This window comes from Suricata suricatta, chromosome 5, assembly GCF_006229205.1.
Source record: "Suricata suricatta isolate VVHF042 chromosome 5, meerkat_22Aug2017_6uvM2_HiC, whole genome shotgun sequence".
NCBI lineage: Eukaryota > Metazoa > Chordata > Mammalia > Carnivora > Herpestidae > Suricata > Suricata suricatta.
In genome coordinates, this window is record NC_043704.1 from 4,828,165 (window position 1) to 4,846,274 (window position 18,110).

The window sequence follows — 18,110 nt, forward strand, 5'->3', positions numbered from 1 at the left end:
GACTTGAAACCAAGGAAGACTTCTGCGTTTGTGTTTCTTTTACAGCTATTTTGGTTATATGGGTCTTTTTCTTTTCCCTGCAGATTTCAGAATTAAGAATCAACATGTCAGTTTCTTTTCTTTTTTTAATGTTTATTTATTTTTGAGAGAGAGAGAGTGTGAGTAGGAGAGGGTCAGAGAGAGAGGGAAACACAGAATGTGAAGTGGGCTCAAGGCTCTAAATGGTCAGCACAGAGCCTGATGTGGGGCTCGAACTCAGGAACGGTGAGATCAGACCTGAGCCAAAGTCAGACGTGCAACCGACTGAGCCACCCAGGTGCCCCATGTCAATTTTTTTTAAGCCACCTATGATTTTGATTGGATTGCATTCAATATAGTGATTAATTTGGGGAAACTAACATCTTAACAATATGAGTCTTCTAACCCATGTACACGACACACCCCTCCACTTCGTCAGGCCTTCCTTACCGGGTCTCAGCAAAGTGTTTTAGCTTTCAAGACAAAAATCCTGCTTATCTTTTGTTAAACTTTTTCCATGGCATGTTCCGTTTTCTAGTGTAATTGTAAAAGGGATCTGAATTTAATTCCCTGTTTGTTTTCTGCTCGTTTATAAAAATACAGCACATTTCTGTATGTCGACATATACCTTCTGACATTGCTTCATTCATTTCTTAGTTCTGGTAGTTATCTTCTGGATTCCTAGGATTTTCCATAGAAACAATCATTTTTTCTGATAATAAAGACACTTTTACCTCTGTTTGTTTTTAATGTTTGTTTATTTTTGAGCAAGAGAGAGGCAGACTCTAAGCAGGGAAGGGACAGAGAGAAGGAGAGACAGAATCAGAAGCAAGAGCTGTCAGCACAGAGCCCGACGCGGGGCTTGAACCCACAAACCATGAGATGAGGACCTGTGCCGAAGTCGGGCACTTAACTGACTGAGCCCCCCCAGGAGCCCCTACCTCTGTTTGTTTGCGATCTCTTTCACTTGTCTTGTCGCCCTGGTTGAAACTCTGATAGGATCCAGTAAAAACGAGAGCGGGCGCCTGTACTCTGTCCCAGCCTTAGTGGAAACGCGTTCACTCTCACCACCCAGTGCGCCATGAGCCACAGGGGTGTCGCCGATGGCCCTTGTGGGGTGGACCCAGTCTGCTTCCCCTCGTCGCTCAAGGTTTTCTGTCAAATGTCCTCTGACCAAATTCTTGGTCAATTGCATCAGGCGTTGTATCTGCATCTGTTGACATGGTTGAGGCCATCTTTTTATTCCTGGGTTTCTAACGCTTTTTATCATGAACAAGTATTGGATTTCGTCACATGCTCTTTCTTCGTCTACTGGGCGATCGTATGATTTTTCTCCTTTATTCTGTTCAGATTGTGAATTTCGTTGATTGATTTTCAAACATTAAAACAACCTCACTTTTCCATGGTAAGTGCCCTTGTATTCCTAGAAAAATACTTAGGAAGGAGTGTTTACAAAGCTATAGGGACCTCTGCCTTGATGTAAGATGTGTTCTCTTTTATAGACTGTTAACTTTGATTTCCTAATAATATGAAGAATAGTTAAGGGTTTTTGTGTTAATGTTCAAATGGGATATTGGTTTGTAACTTTTTTCTTGTAATGGCTTTGTTATGTTGATATAGTATCATGGCCTTAGCAAGCATGCTGAGGGGCGCCCGGGGGGCCCAGTCAGGTGGGCGTCCGACTTCAACTCAGGTCATGGTCTCACGGTTCATGGGTTGAAGCCCCAAGGCCAACTCTGTGCTGACAGCTCAGAGCCTGGAGCCTGATCCGGATTCTGGGTCTCCCTCTCTCTCTGCCCTTTCCCTGCTCACAGTCTGTCTCTATGTCTCTGTCTCTCTCTCAAAATAATAAGTGAACATTTAAAAAAAACTTACATAAAAAAACATTGAGAGATTTGCTTTCATCTATTTTCTGAAAGATTGTACGTAATTTTTGAATTCTTCCTGTGTGCATGCAGATGTCCTGCATTTATTGATACAACCGAGGTTAGTTTTACCATGTTGCTATTTGTCTTTTATTGATCTTGGGCTGCATTTCCTGTTCCTCCTCTTCTGCCTTCACTGGGTTAATTGGAGTAATTTTTGCATTGTATTTTATTCCTTGTATTGCCTCTTAAGCTATGCTTTTTAGCATTTGCCTAGGTACTACACGACACATCCTTAGCTTTTTTTTTGTAATTACAGACTTTATTGTTTAGAGCCATTTTCGATTCATAGCAAAATTGAGTGAAAGGTACAGAGAGCCCCCACGTAACCCCTCCCCACCCACCGCCTCAGCCCCTCCCACTGCCGTCACCCTGCATCAAAGCTGTGCGTCCGTCTGTTACAGTCAGCCAAGTCCATAGTTTACATTAGGGCTTGCGCTCACCGAGTGCCCAATTCCTAATGGATGTAGAATGACGTGGCCCACCATTACAGTGGCATACAGAACAGTGTCTCTGCCCGAAAAATCCTCATGTTCATTCCACGTGTGCAACCGTCTCTCTCCCCAGACTCCTGGCGACCACGTCTCCTTGTGGTCTCCATGGTTCTGCCTTTTGTCGAATGCTCACCGATGGAATCCTGTAGCACAGAGCCTTTCCAGACTGGCTTCTCTCACTTAGTAATATGCATATAAGGCACCTCTATGTCATTTCGTGGTGCGACGGCTCATTTCCGTTTAGTGATGAATAATCTTTCATTGTACGGATGCTCTGGAGTTTATTTGTCCATTTGCAATTGTGGTTGCCTCAACGTCGTGGCAATTATGAACAGGGGGGCCACGGATGTCTGCGTGAAGGTTTTGTGTGGAAGCACGTCTGCGACTCCTTTGGGCAAATGCCCAGGAGCACGATGGCTGGATCATTTGCTAAGAGTACATTTCACTTGGTGAGACGCCACCAACTGCCCTCCAACTGCCCCGCCCTGTGTGCCCGCCAGCCATGAACGAGGGCTTCTACCGCGGTACGTCCTCGCCAGCGCTTGGTGTTGTGGGCAGTCAGACCTTCACCATCCTCATCAGGGTGCGGCGCCCTCTCGTTGTGTCACTTCGCAGCTCCCGAGCATAAGAGGTGGAGCATCGTTCCTTACATTTATTTGCCACCCGTATGTCTTCTTTTCGTGAAGTGTCTTTTCAGGTCTTTTGCCCATTTTTAAATCCTCCTTAACTTTTTAGACTATTTAGAATTAATGTCGTACTACTTTCCATAAAACATAAGAACTCCGTGCGGCGCCTGGGTGGCTCGGTTACGCGTCCGACTTTGGCTCAGATCATCGGGCTCTGTACTGACAGCTCAGAGCCTGGAGCTGCTTCCGATTCCGTGTCTCCCTTTCTCTCTGCCCCTCCCCCGATCATTCTCTCTCTCTCTCTCTCTCTCTCTCTCTCTCTCTCTCTCTCTCATTCTTTCTCTCTCTCAAAAATAAAATAACATTAAGAATTGCATGTTCTTCCAACTAAGCCTGCCAGCCTCCCCTAAAGATAATTTTTTGTGGTTACCTACATATGTGTCATTTCTGGTGCTTTGATTTGCCCCCGTGGATGCCAACTTCTAACTGGAGGCCTATAGGCCTTCAGCCTGAAGAATTTCTTCTTTCTTTTAACATTTCTTGCAGTGCAGGACTGCTAGTGACTGAGTCGCTCAGTTTTTGCTTATCCAAACATATTTTTGTTTTCCCTTCATGCTGAAAGATGGTTCCTCGGGGTATAAATTCTGCATTCATGGTTTGGTTTTCATTTTGCATTTTGAAAGAAGTTTAAGGAAGTTGGATCCTTTTTTTTTTTTTTTTGCCTCCATCATTTTATTTACGATTATTCTCCTGCAAAGAATGTGTCCTTTTTTTTTCTCCTCTGGCTGCTTTCAAGGTGTTTTTCCTTTATCTTTGGATTGCAGCCGTTTGATTGTGGTGTACCTGCCCCGGTATTTTGTTTGTTTGTTTGTTTGTTTGTTTGTTTGTCCTACTTGCTATTTATTGAGTATCCATGGTCTGGAGACCCGTGTTGTCTCCAACTTTGTGAAATTTTCAGTTTTATTTCTTTCAATGTATTTTACACAGCATTCTATTTCGCTTTTCCTTCTGAAATTCTAATTACACATATGTTAAAATTTGCTATTATCCCTCAAGTGGTTGGCTCTGTTATTTTTTTAATGTCTTTTCTTTCTACTCTTCAGGTCACATAGTTTCTGTTCATCTGTCCTCAGTTATCCTGACTCTTCTGTTTACTCAAACTGCTATATTTTGGGATATACTTTTAAATTCTGCAATCTTCATAGGATTCCTAGTCATAGATTTCTGTCTTGAGATCTTCCATCTGTATATTATTTACTAACATCATTTTCTTACAGTCTTTGCACATAATAATTACTTCATTAAAAGTCTGGTCTGCTAATTTCAACATCTGAATTATGTAGGGTTTCTGCAGGGCGGTTTTTTTCTTGACTGCAGAACACATTTTCTTGTCGCTTTGCATGTCACTTTTCTAGTGTAGACTAACATAATGAATAATACATCGCAGACTCTGGATTTTGTTATCTTCCTCTGAAGACTGTTCATTTTTGTTCTAGCTGGCAGCTAAATTATTAAGTGATCACTTTGGTTTTTTAAGTTTATTTATCTATTTTGAGAGACAGAGAGGGAGGGAGAAGCCTGTGGTATTTGTCAAAGCCTCTAAGTTAACTGGACTCAGACTCCAAGCTTTGTCTCCCATGTGATTGGCAGCGCTGATACGTCTGCTAAGCTCTATGGCCCTATGAGGCACATAAATGTGCAATTTAGAGATGGATTAGAGAAAGAACAGGAGAGTCCTTACGGAACTAGTCATGCCAACCACGAACTTCCTTCTTTGAGAGTTATCCCTTTCATTTCCACTTTCTCTCTGACAAACCTGGACTCTGCCCTCTGAACCCTCCACCCCACGAGCCTGCAGCCTTCCGCGTCCATTCTGGCCGCCCTGCATGGTAAGCTCACTCCACAGAACTTAGGAGCCTTCTTCCTTTCTTCCCTAGCAGCACAGCTGTGGGGATGCACCGTAGTTTATCCAGCCAGTCCCCCATCAGTGGACATTTAGTTGCTTCCTATCTTTGGTCATTACAAACAGTACGTTAGCCATTTTCCATTTCTCTGGCTACAGCCTCTGCAACGGTGTGCGACGTGTCCAAGTCCACAGATGGAGTGACATCTTTAGTTATCAATCCTTATAACCTTTGTGCAAAAGTCTTGTCCTTTATACTATAATTAATGAGTTTATTGGCTCAGAGTCCCTCCTGCGGAATTCTTCCAGACACTAATCTGTCACATTGTTTTGACGTGTGTGGGTATCTTACAGTAGACAGTGTCCCGCCAACGTGCACAGCCCTCTGCTAGCTGCCAAATTCACGTTCCTCGGGGGCAGCCTCACTAGCATATCACACCCACACCCTTCTCCCTCATCAGCCGTGGGGGAGGGTGTCTGTGAGAGGGGAGGGGTGTGTGCAGAGGACTGTTCCCGCATGGTATGCGCCATCCCAACTTCGCTGCCCAGAATGGCGACATGACTGGGGTAGGGCATGATGAGTTTGGCCATGACTCCAGCTTCTCACGGTATCAGCCTCGGCCCTCAGAGGGGTAAATGACCGATATGCACAAACCACGTAGCATAGGGCCTGGCTGTAGTAAGAGCTCAGTGCGGGTTGTTGCGGTGGCTGCAATCTATAAACAAAAAAGTTGCGCTGCTGCCTGCCGTGGGGCAGCCTCCTCACAGGTACCGTGTCTTGCAGAGCAAGCTTAAGGAGCAAAGGCAGAGACAGAAATCGTATGCAGACACCTGGGATCAAATTAAACTCTGCAGAATATGAAGTCCCCCTCCCCGACACCCAAAGGGGAAAATCTCCACCCTGTTCCTGCCCCCGGGGTGCCGTGGGTCCCTAACGATCTTGCACATAGAGTAGTCAAGACGGTAGGTAGCAAGACACGGTCCGGAGTTTCACACGGGGTTCGTCCGAGTCCTTCGGCCCACCTTGCTTTCTGTTACATCTGAAGGCTAACTGGAGGCCAAAGCATTACTCAAGGTCACCACCAGTCATAGGGAAATGTCCCTCTGGCTGCTGATAAACATGAGTGATTGCTCATGAGGACAGACCCTGGCAAGGGCACCTGTGCCTGTAAGAAGCGAGGTGAGCTCATTGTTAATCATGTATCTTTACTGTGCCCCTGGGTTATTAGGGAAGCATCCTCATTCTGCATGTCTGTTTTATGACGTCCATAAACACTGAATTGCCGCTGGCTGTGCCCTGGGCCAGAACGGCCTCTGCCGGCCAGAAGGGCTGGGGGAGGGAAACTAGAGCAGAGGTGAATCCACCACCCCTGGAGCAGGGTGGTGGCACCCTGAGAAGGAGGGACGAGACAGGAGGTGGGCATGGGCGCACAGGGACGCCCCCTCCCTGTCCCCCAAGGCACAGCCCAGGACGAGAGGCAAGGAAATGTGCACCTTAACTTCAGGGCCTCAGGGCTACCTCTGGCGCCCGGTAATGTGCATTATTTTCCCCGGTGCGAAGTAAGATACCCCTTTCCAAAGGGACAGCGAGCGGTGCTTGTTTTGTAAATGCTCCAGTCTGTGTTTCTGGAAGGATAATCGGTATCTCACTGCGTTGCTTCCTGGTGAGACTGACCAGGGAGCACTGCCCTCGAGCCACAGTGACAGCGGGAGCACCGCAGCGGCCTCATCCGAGAGGTGGTTCCAGCGTGATCTCCCAGCAGCCCACACATGCCCGGAGGGCAGCAGTCGGGGCTGAGGTCACCACACCTGCTGCTCTGTAAGTGCGGGCTTGGGGCCCTGTCTGCGGTCCCTCGTGCAGGAGAGAAGGCACAGGTGCAGCCCGGCTCAGGTGTGTGGAGGACGAAAGTCCAGCTGTCACCGTTATTCTGTTCAGGACAAGACGGAGAGACGCCAGCCGCTCGCTGCTGATGGGATTCGTGCAGCATGTCAACCCCCCTTAGAGCAGGAATTAGAGGTTGTGCTGGTCTGTGGATCAGTGAAACCAGATTTCCACAGCTGCTGTGCGGGGGAGACTCGGGATTTATCTGGAACCAGCAAACAATTCCTGGAAGGGCTGGGAGGGGCAGAGGCAGGTTCCGAGAACCGTCTGCGGTGGCCGAGGCGTCGGTGGGCGGCAGTGGACTCTGCCCTGGTCACCGGCGGGAGCTGCTGGGTAAACACCGCAGGGGAGGGTGCCCGTCTGCCACCCCGGGCCCCAGGCGTCCCCTTGGCTCTGTCCCAGGGGCCAGGGCCGGGGGCCACTCGAGTGCAGATCGGGGCTGACAGCCAGACCCAGCCTCCGCCAGCCTCCAAGGTTGCCTTGGCCCCAAACCAGACTCTGCCGTGGGGGGGGAGCCCACCTGCCGCAGAGTGTACCCGCCGCCACCTGTCACCTGAAACGCCCACACGACGCCCTAAGGCGGGCAGCCCAGACCTGAAGAGGCGACAGCGAGCTCGCTGAAGCCTGCGTCCTTAGGACTGGTCGTTGGGGCAGCTGGATCTTTTGCCTTTACTGGAGCCACGGGTGCGGAGGAGTGAGTCACGGTGAGCTGGGAGCAGCGCCCTTGACGCCCCGCAGCGCCCGGGTGCAGGGACCCAGATGCGCTGCCAACACGCTGTCCCTGCAGGACGTGTGGGTTGTCCACAACGCTCAGCTGGCTCTCCCTCACGGCCATGGCCTCCCTCCTGGCCTCCATCCCCTCTGAGCCTCCTTTCCACCCTCCCCAGTTTCCAGCCCCGCAGCGCCGGCCACATTCAGCGCTGACCCGCCCAGCCGCCCTTGTCACTGCTGGACATTCCTAAAGCGAGTCAGAAATTCTCGAAGCTGGGGCACCTGGGGGCTTAGTCAATTGAACACCTGGTTTTGACTTCAGCTCAGGGCATGATCTCGTGGTTCATGGGATCGAGCCCCACGTCGGGCTCTGGGCTGTCAACACAGAACCTGCTTGGAATTCTCTCTCTCCCTCTCTCTCTGCCCCTCCCCTACTCATATGCACGCTCCCTCTTCCTCTCTCTCTCTCTCTCTCTCTCTCTCTCTCTCAAAATAAATAAACTTTAAAAGGAAAGAAAAAGAATTTCTCAAAGCAAAATACTGAATACATTTTAATTTTTAAAATTCAACATATGCCTTGCATCGTGTAGGAGAAAGAGGTGCGTTCCCTACATAACGTCAGATTTTTCTGATTCCTGAGCAGGAAGGTTGGGAGTAACTGACATCTGCGATTGGAATCTGCTTGTTGCTCCCCTGAATCCAGAGGGTTGGGGCTATTGGAGGGGTCCAGGGCTGCCAACCTAGTGCAGGCTGAACGCGCCGCCCCCCGGAGCTCTGCCTGTCCCCCCGGGGGGCTCCCGGGACAGGCACCGGCAGGAGGTGAGGGTGTCCAGGGGGGCTGGCAGCTGTCAGGACCCTCAGCACTGAGTGAGCGCCGCAGCCCCCAGCTCACACAGGCAGCGCTTGCTGCCCACGAAATCACGTTCATTTTCAGTTCTGAAACCCACCGGGAGGAAACGGCGGCCGCTGCAGGAATGCCAGGGAGGGGGGGGAGGGGGGGGCCGACTTCCTGATCAGGGCTCTGTTTATGGATGTGTGGGTGTGGGGTTGGCCTTTGTGCACAGAGGCATTTGGCTTCTTTCCCTTGCGAGGAAGGCAGGCCCGGCCTGTAGCCAGAGCCCGCGGGGGCGGTCCCCACCGGGAGCTCTCTGAGACCAGCGGACGCGGTGGGCTGAGTGGGGCCGGGATGTAGCTGCTACAGAGACCAGAACGCCGGTGTCCACCCCTGGGACCGAACCCGGGACAGGATGGTGCAGGATGAGGGCACAAACAGCTTCCCGAGCACCTGGGCTGGAAATTCAATTTAGGCATCAAAACCCTGAACTGCTCAAAGAAATCTATGTCAAGAGCCAAAGGAAAAAGGAAAATTGCTCCTTAACTTTTCTATTCCATTCTATTTATAAAATTTTTTTTATCAAGCTTTTCATTTTCTTTTTCTTGAGAGTGTGTGTGTGTGTGTGTGTGTGTGTGCGCGCGCGCGCATGTGATCGAGGAAAGAGCAGAGGGAAAGAGAGAGAGAATTAAGCAGACTCCACGTTCAGCGTGGGCTCCGTCTCACCAACCGTGAGATCATGACCCGAGCCAAAATCAAGAGATGCTTAACCGACCGAGCCTCCGAGGCGCTCCTCAGCTTTCCGCCTTTAAATAATTAAAGAACAGTAGACAGTTGTAAGGAAAGGAAAGGGAGAGCCCACGCACCTCTTGCGCATTTTCCCCGCGGTGACGTCTTTGACAACGTAATAAGGCGTCGCAGCCGCGCCGCGGACGTCGATACGGTCCAGACGCGCGATTCGTCCCCACGGAGGGTCTCCCTCCGCTCTGCGCTCCCCGCTTCCGTCAGGTTGCCTTTGCAGGGTGTTCTCCGAATGTGGTCATTCAGCAGGTACCCTGGGGACCGGCTGCTTTTACCCAACGTGATTCTCCAGAAACCCACCAATCCGTTGTGCAGATCGCTCACCAGTTCAGTTGTTTTTCACAACCCAGCGATGCCTCTCGCTGGGGCTGGGCCACATCCGTACAGCCGGTCCCCCGCCGCAGTGCGTCCAGCTTGTCACAAAAACAGCTGCTGGGAACGTCGTGCACAGGTGTTCGCGTGACCGTCAAGTGTCCCTTCTCGGCCCGGGGGGGTCGCGAAGTTGTACGGCGCCGTATGTCTACCTCTCTCAGGAAGCTGCCCAGCCTTTTCCCAGAGACGTTGCACCTTTTCCATTCCCACCGGCAAGGTGGGAGTGATCCGGTTTCTCCACGTCATTACCCGCACTTGGCGGCGGCGTCATTGTGTTTAGCCTTGTTGACAAGTGCGTCATGACACTTGGCCGTGGTTTTGGTTTGCACGCCTGTGTGTCTGCCCCTCTGTGCTCCAGCTTCCACACACATCTGCTAGTGTCTCCTGCCCATGTCGAGTGGTGTTGTGCCTTTCACTGCTGGGGGGCTTGGGGCGGAGGGGTGGTCTGCCAAGTTTATTTCACAGAGCTCACTGTGGAGTGTTGACGCTCTTTCCGTGCTCTGTGTTCAAGTCTCTGCCCAGGGTTCCTTGTGAGCGTCTCCTCCCAGACCGCAGCTGGTCCTTTCATTGTCTTCCCAGCCCTGCTCACGGCGGGAGCTTTCCTTCCTTCTTTAAATTTTTATTTATTTATTTTTAGTGTTTATTTTTGAGACAAAGCATGAGTGAGGGAGGGGCAGAGAGAGAGGAGACACAGAATCCAAAGCAGACTCCAGGCTCTGAGCTGTCAGCACAGAGCCCGATGTGGGGCTCGAACTCATGAGCCACAAGATCATGACCGGAGTTGAATCGGATGCTTCACTAACTGAGCCACCCAGAAGCCTCTCCCATCAAAATTTTTTTAACGTTTATTCCTTTTTGAGAGAGAGAGAGGGCACGAGCAAAGGAGGGGCAGAGAGAGAGAGTGGGAGACACAGAATTCCAAGCGGGCTCCAGGCTCTGAGCTGTCAGCACAGAGCCCGATGCAAGGCTCGAACTCAGGAGCCCTGAGCCAGTCAGATGCTTAACCGAATGAGCCACCCAAGTGCCCCATCTGAGAGTTTTATCAAAAGAACAGATTTTGATATTTTTTCAGATGTCTTTAATGAATTGATAGATCATGTGTTTTTTCTTTAGCTGTTAATAAAGTAGATTGCTCTCATTGATTTTCAAATATCAAACCAGCCTTGCGCCCCTCGATTTCACCCCATTTGTTCTTAATGTGCAATCCTTTCTATATTCAGTTGAATTCTAATTACTAATATTGTGTTAAGGATTTTGCATCTATATTCATGAGAAATATCGGTCTGTAGTTTTCTTTTTTTGGTTGCCTTTTTCTGGGTTTGGTATCAGGTTCGTACTGGCTTCCTAAAATGAATTGGGAAAGGTTTCCTTCCTCATCTATTTTCTGGAAGTAATTGTTTAGAAATGTGTTAATTCTTCCTTAAATGTTGGGTAGAATTCTCCAGTGAAACCATATGACCTGAAATTTTTGGGAGGGGGAGTTTTAAATAGAAATTCAATTTCCTTAATAGTTTCAGGCTGTTCACATTACTCATTTCATACTCAGTGAGTACAGCCGTTCATGCTTTTCGAGGAATTGCTCCGATGTCCTCTAAGTTCTCACGTTTGTGAGCGTCGAGTTCTCTGTGGTGTTCCCTTATTATCGCTCGAGGTTCATGGTCATATCCCCCCTTCCTAATACTGCAAATCTGCATCTTCTCTGTGTGTTATTTTTGTGAATCTTGCTAGAGATTTGGCAACTTGTTGATATTTATAAATAACCAGCACTTGGCGTCATTGATTTTCTGCCTTGTTTTACGAGGGCTTTTTTTCCTTTGATTTCTGTCCTTAATTATTTCCTTCCTTTCTTCTGCTGTTGTGGTGGGTTTATTTTGCCCTTCTTTTTCTAGGCTCTTAGATTAGAGTTGAGTCCGCTCTTCTAACGTAATCATTTAGTGCTATAAATGTCCCTCTCGGCACTGCATTAGCTATGTCTCACAGCTAAATTTGGACAGATGTTGCATTTGCATTTTCATTCAGTTCTAGGTCTATTTTGTTTCCTTTGAGACTTCCTCTCTGACCCATGAATTACTTAGGAGGGTTTGGTTTAATTTCCAAGTGTTTGAAGATTCTCCTATGATTTCTGTTATTGATTTTTAGCTGGACTCTGTTCTGGTCAGAGACCATACGCTACAAGGGTCCAGTTCTGTTAAGTTTTTTGAGGTTTCTATGTAGTCCAAGATGTGGTCTCTCTTAGTATAAGCTTTCCAGGCATCTGAAAAGAATGTATGTGTGTTCTCCTCTTGTTAGCTGGCGTGGTCTGTAAATATTGATTGTTCAGTGGCCTTCTAAACTTCTCTCAAGACCTCAAGATCACTAACTCTTGAAGGTTATAGGATACGCTATTTTTGCCTAGGATTTTAGAATACGTGATCTAAAATCCTCCTGAGTTCATGAAGGAGGCCTGTGAATCCTTCTCCCTGGTGGCTCTTGCTGACGGAGTCGCTCCCCCGCTGGTGTAGGAGTAGGTCTCCGTGAAGGACAGGGCCCGGCCCCACCAGCAGCTCCACAAAGGGCTCTTTCAAAGTTTCCTGGATGATGTTTTCACTCTTACAGTTTCAAGAGATTTAATAAGACATCGTTTTTCTTCTCATCAAGTCTTAGAATGCTCACGCCGCCCAGAACGTGGTTCAGCGCCCTCTCATTTGGCCAGTAAAGGGATGAGAGCGTTCAAGACGCTAACTTACACTGGCTGTTTTTTTAATACTTCCCATGAAATTAGCATATGTTCATTATAGAAATATATTAGATCTAGAGAAACAAAAAGAAGAAAAAAGTTAGTACATAATCTTACAACCAAAGTATATCCTCCCAAAGTCTCCAAAAATGAGACCACCCTGCACTACTGGTTTACAATCTCTCTCTTTTTTCTCTTTTACCATAGATGTGAACATTTTCCAAAATACGATTTCTGGTAGCTGACCGTATTTCCACAGCACAGCTGCACCGTCATTTAGCTAATGTCCGTGTGATGGGCACTCACGGTTCTCACCAGGTTCAGGGACCCCGTGATGAACACCTTCTGTGTTCATGCATGTGTGCGTTCGTGCGTACGTACTTTCCTAGTAATGGAGACCGTGGATCAGAATGGGGGAATGGGACCGTTTTTGTTTTGTTTTGTCTTGCTTTTGCACCCCACTGCCAAACTGGATGATAGAGATTTTGTTTGTCTGGGCAGGCTGGGTTGGCTTTTCATTCGTTTTGGTTTAGGCACAGAGCCAGCAGAGATCACCCGGCTGGGGGTAAGTCCTGTGGGGGGTTTCGGTGTTCGGGGCGCGGATGAGTGGCCACCTGAGGCCGAGGCGAGCTGTCCCCCTGCCGGAGAGGGAGCGCTGGGAAGAACGGGGCCGTGAGCGTCTGTGTCTTCCCGGGAGGCGTCTGGCCCCGCGCCCAGTCAGGAAACGGGAAAACCGCCAGGTTACAGCCAGGCCGGGACCCGGACCTTGTAAAACTGCCACCGGCCCAGGTTTACGTGCAGGAGCAAACTCGCTCAGCCTGCCTCGCTTCCTCTCGCCAGGCCCCGCCGTGAGAACGCTGTGTCTTACGTTTGAAATCTGCCTTGAACTCGCTTTGCCCTAGTAATTGCCCTCCATAAAACGGAGCAGGGCGCTAGGTGCAAACTCCCGGTCCTGCCTGCCTTTCATGGCTGGTGCTGACTCGGGCAGGGCTGGAGTGCGGCCGCGCTGCCAACGGGCCGCTTACACGCAGGCTGGTGGGAGCAGGCCAGGAGGGAAGAGCCTCTGAAGGGAGGTGGGAAGACCCCATGCCCTGGGAGGCCTCAGTGTGCCGACCCTGGGCCGGAGCACCCCCACCCCCGCCCCCCTGGTCACCTGCTGCATCGGAGCCATCCGTGTGCGCCGTTCCCACCCGGGCCCACCGTTCTCCATCAGCCTCTCTTTTGGTCTGCAGAGAAAGAAGAGCTAATCCAGAGCATGCTGACCCAGGTCGTGGAGCAGTTCTCAAGGTACAGAATCTTCTAGACGCATAGTCTCTGCAGAGGTGTGCTTTTCTGCTCACGGCAACGGTGGGCCCGTGCTGGAGCCCGTGTTGGCCGGCAGGCCTCCGGCCCATTGCTCACCGCAGCGGGTGGCCTTCCAGGGGATCCTTGTGTGACCCCTGTAACTAAGCCAGCACAGGTGGCACCCAGGAAGCACTCACCTTATACCAAAGAGCAGGGGAGGTGGGTGCTTTGAGCCTGAGAGCTGGCGTTGCCGAGTTTTCTCCACTGGCCCCTCCAGGGGTTCAGAGTTCAGTCTACGAGAACTGACACCATTTTTATTTATTTATTTTTCTTTTTTTTTTAGTGTTTATTTTTCAAGGAGAGAGAGATAGAGCATGAGCGGGGAGGGGCAGAGAGAGGGAGACACAGAATCTGAAGCACCTCCAGGCTCTGAGCTGTCAGCACAGAGCCCGACATGGGGCTCGAACTCACGAACTGTGAGATCATTACCTGAGCTGAAATCGGATGCTTAGCCAATCAAGCCACCCAGCCGCCCCTTATTTATTTTTTTTAAATGTTTATTTATTTATTTTGAGAGAGAGAGAGAGGGAGCAGGGAAGGGGCAGAGAGAGGGGGAGAAAGAGAATTCCAAGCAGGCTCAGCAAAGAGCCTGACCCGTGACTTGATCCCATGAACTGTGAGATCATGACCTGGACTGAAATCCAGAGTTGGGCGCTCAACCAACTGAGCCCCCCCGGGTGCCACAAATTGAGCCCACTTTTAAAACGGGCTTCAGAATAAGCATTGCCGCGGAGATCCTGTGTAGACATGGCTTCTTCCCACTCTGTGTTATCCTGACTCTTGAAGTGACGCATTCCATCCCACGCTCCTCTCACGGTGGGCTCCTGCTGTCCCGGGGCAGATGGGGGGCGGCACGTCCTCAGAACCCAAGTGTGGCTGCGCTGAGCGGGCTGGAGCCTGGAGAGGACACGGCGGGTCCCTGGAGGGGGCCTGTGCCCGGCCGGGCAGGGTGCGGGGCGTGGGCTGTCCCTCTGTGAGCGGACGCCTCAGGTGCTCGCCACCCCTCAGACACCTCGCCCCTGTGCCCCCTACAGGGGTGAGCCTGCCCACGGGAGGGGTTCAGCAGACGTCTGCCAGGCGCACCGTAATTTTGAGGATTTTGAGAGTTATGTTCTGGCTTGTTTTCATTCCTAGAGCGTTTAAAGTCAACGAACTGAAAGCCGAGGTCGCGAATCACTTGGCGGTGCTGGAGAAGCGAGTCGAATGTGAGTGAGCTCCCTGCTTCTTTCTCCTTGTCCTTTGACCTCTGTTTCGCTGAACCGCTAAGCCACGGGGGGCGGGGGTGAGCGCCGAGGGGAGGGGAGGGGAGTCTGGAGGTGAGCGCGAGCATCCTCGATGCTGGGCGAGAACAGCGAGCATTTTGTGTCGTAACACGGGATGCGGTTTGTGTGTGCAGCCTGGGCCACTGTACGGGCTCAGCAGCAGCGCAAGGCAGCAAGCCTTCGGGCAGGAAGGGGCAGAGCAAACCATGAAGGCCCCCCGGACCGGCAGGAGGAACTTCTGGAGGCATGAGCCAGGCATGCCGATGCCCCTCCAACCCCGAGGTCACGGTCGGTTCTGGAATATGTGTGCGAGATCATCACCTCCTGCTTCCCGGCACCACCAAGGCAGCAGAAAAACTACCAGGAAGCAGAGAGAGTCGGTCTGGGGCTTGACTCGGGGACCAAGCCCCTGGCCCCCGTGCCCAGGCCCTGACCGGACCCTGCACACGGGGAGGGCTGGCCCCGTGGCACTAAGTTTAATGCCAGGCCATGCAAACAACCCGGAAGGCTCAAAGCCGAAACCCAGGCTTTCCTCTGCGGCTCAGGACATGTGCTTTATCACGCACATCCCTCACCCGCACCGTTGGAGCAGACGTTGAAATACAGCTCCAGTCGTCTGCGTCTTTAATGAACTTTCATCAGCTCCACCGCTGAAGGAGGGCCCTGCCGCCCGAGGCCGTCTCTCGGGGAGCCCCGAAAGCCCGTGAAGGGGACGGAGCAGAGCTGCCTCCCCGGCCTGTGCTCTTGCCTCTGCCCAGTGAAGCCCCCACCCCCAGGCCGGCACCCCTCCCGGAAAACCATCCCCGAAGGCGTCAGGGCGGCCTGGGGCTGGCAGAGGCCCCCGGGACCCCTGAGTCCCCAGAGCGGGTGGCCAGGCTCGCAGCGGGTGCCGACCACCGCTCAGGCAGCGGTCACTAGTCGGGGCCAAAAGCACTCCCCGAGGGTGGACGCCAGCACCCCTCCATGCCCTGGCTGGGGTTCCGCTCTGTGCCCACCTGCTGAAGGTTTGAGGTGAAGTGGCAGCGTAGGGGCCCCACACCCAGCCTCACTGCAGAGCTGCAGCCGGGGTCTGTGCAGCTCTCTGAAGGGGCCCTGCACTGGACCCTCTCCCTCCCTTGGGACAGGGGCAAATTGGGCTGGGACAGGCCCACCAGGCGAGCTGCGGAATGTTCTGGAAGTAGCCTGGAAAAGACAGGGGCGGCGGCCACGGGCGTGCTGAGGCTCTGGTGGCCCAGGCCCCTCCTCCCGTGTTCTGCCTACAGTCCCACGACCTGCTCTTCCCTTCCATTGATTAACACACAGCTTTGCCGCCTTCTTCCTCCCCATTTCCTTGGCAACTGGGCTCTTCGTAAATGGAATCGCCATCAATTCTGAATCTCTAGGACTCAAATTAGTGATGTTGTACTGTCTTGTCCAAAAGGCTTAATTTGAACATCACTCCCAGCAAATGGCCTGGAAATCTGATCTGTGTGAACCAACATGATAATGATATAATACATAATATATATATTATACATATTATATAACATAATAATAATGAAACACGACACACCCACTGAAAGCTGCTAACGTGTGGCGCACCCTAAACTCACTAATGATGGTAAACCAGCGAATGAGAAATAGAACAAGCAGCATGATCCCAATTTTGTCTTCTTAAAACTCCGGATGGACAGACAGCTGTTTGGATGCACAGGGCTGGGAGAGAAACCCCTGGAAAGATACACATCAATAGATATAATATTAAATGGGTTGTTCTCGGGGCCAATAGGACCGCAGATAAATTTTATGTTTTTTATTTATTTTTGAGAGACAGACAGAGACAGTACGAGCAGGGGAGGGTCAGAGAGGGAGATACAGAATCCGAAGCAGGCTCCAGGCTCTGAGCTAGCTGTCAGAACAGAGCCTGACGTGGGGTGAGATCATGACCTGAACGGAAGTCGGACTTTTAGCTGACTGAGCCCCCAGATGCCCCCACAGATAAACATTAAACCCCTCTTCTTTGAGGTGCTCTGTATTTCCCCCCATTTTCTACAACGACCAGATGTAACCTTGTACTGAGAGACACGAAGCCCAGAACATAGTTAGTGGGCCTGGGACTGGACCTGCAGGCCACCCTGCTTGGACCCCCCACTGCCTGGCTCTTCCCTTTGGGGATCAAAAGTCGTGCCACATACAGGGATCTTCTCCAGACCTGCTCACTTTCTGGAATGTTCTGCCTTTCACGTGTCAACAAGACTGAGCTCCTTCCCACCCACGTGGAATCTGCCCTTGGCTGAGCTCAGCGTCCCAGTGGCAGACACGCCAGAGGTCACTGGGACGTGGCTCCCAAGGGTGAGCCTCCCTCGCGTGGCCCAGGGCCTGGACACGGCGCCCCGGGAGGTCCAGGTGCAAACAGGAAGGGGTGCACGCTGGCGTGCTTTGCTCAGAGGAGGACCCGCCACTTCCATCCCCTTCCCAGTGGGGTCCCTGAAGCGAGGAAGTGCTTAGAACGCCCCACGCCCAAAGGAGGCTGTGGGCTCTTGGGGAGAGAGCGGACTGTCCCCGAGGTCGGATTCTCTGCATCTCCCCACCTCGCTGCTCCCACCCAGCCCCTTGCACTGACGTCCCCAGGCTTCGGTCCATGTCCCCGGGAATCGGTCCCATGTCCTCATGGAGAGGCTTCCGCATAACATCCCCGAGTGGCACGAGCCACCGGAACAAGGACCCAAATACCAATCAGGTCCTCCAGATTCCCCCACTCTAGGCAGAAAGAAACTATTTGCATGTAGCCTTGCCCTGCGTGGGTCCTGGCCCTGGAAACTTCTAGAGAACTGCCCGGGGTGCTCAGGGCTCCTGCAGGCCCCTCCGCACACTTGCGCCAGGACAGCCCCGAGGCCGTGGGAGGGACTGGCCTCTCCTCGGGTATGCTCAGGTGCTCAGAGCACATTTCCAGAAACGGGGAACAGAGTAATGTCACGCGTCCTGTCTCTTTGCATAAAACCCGAGGGGTGACTACAGAGCAACAAAACTCTTTCTGTTTGCTTAAAAATGGACTCTAACGAAACACCTTTTGGAAGGGGAGCCCCTTGCTGGGCGGCAGCATCTCTGGGCTACAGGGGCACCTGCCAGAGCAAACGTCTCACAGGTGAACGCACGCGGGGAGACCAATCCCAGTTCTTTCCAGTCCTTTCTCTGGTGCCCAGTAGGGTCCAGACCCGGCAGGACCCAGCCCGGCTCTGCTGACC

The 18,110-nt window shown here is 51.5% G+C and overlaps 1 protein-coding gene across 6 annotated transcripts in view; it reads left to right on the forward strand.

Annotated features, from left to right (window-relative positions):
- PDE9A (phosphodiesterase 9A) overlaps positions 1-18,110 on the forward strand; it is a 96,394-nt gene that overhangs the window by 40,702 nt on the left and 37,582 nt on the right. For all 6 annotated transcript variants that reach the window (XM_029938908.1, XM_029938907.1, XM_029938909.1 and 3 more), the window contains 2 exons: positions 13,513-13,567; positions 14,759-14,829. In XM_029938908.1, the coding sequence (XP_029794768.1) occupies positions 13,513-13,567; positions 14,759-14,829 (126 nt within the window). The remainder of the gene's footprint in view (positions 1-13,512; positions 13,568-14,758; positions 14,830-18,110) is intronic.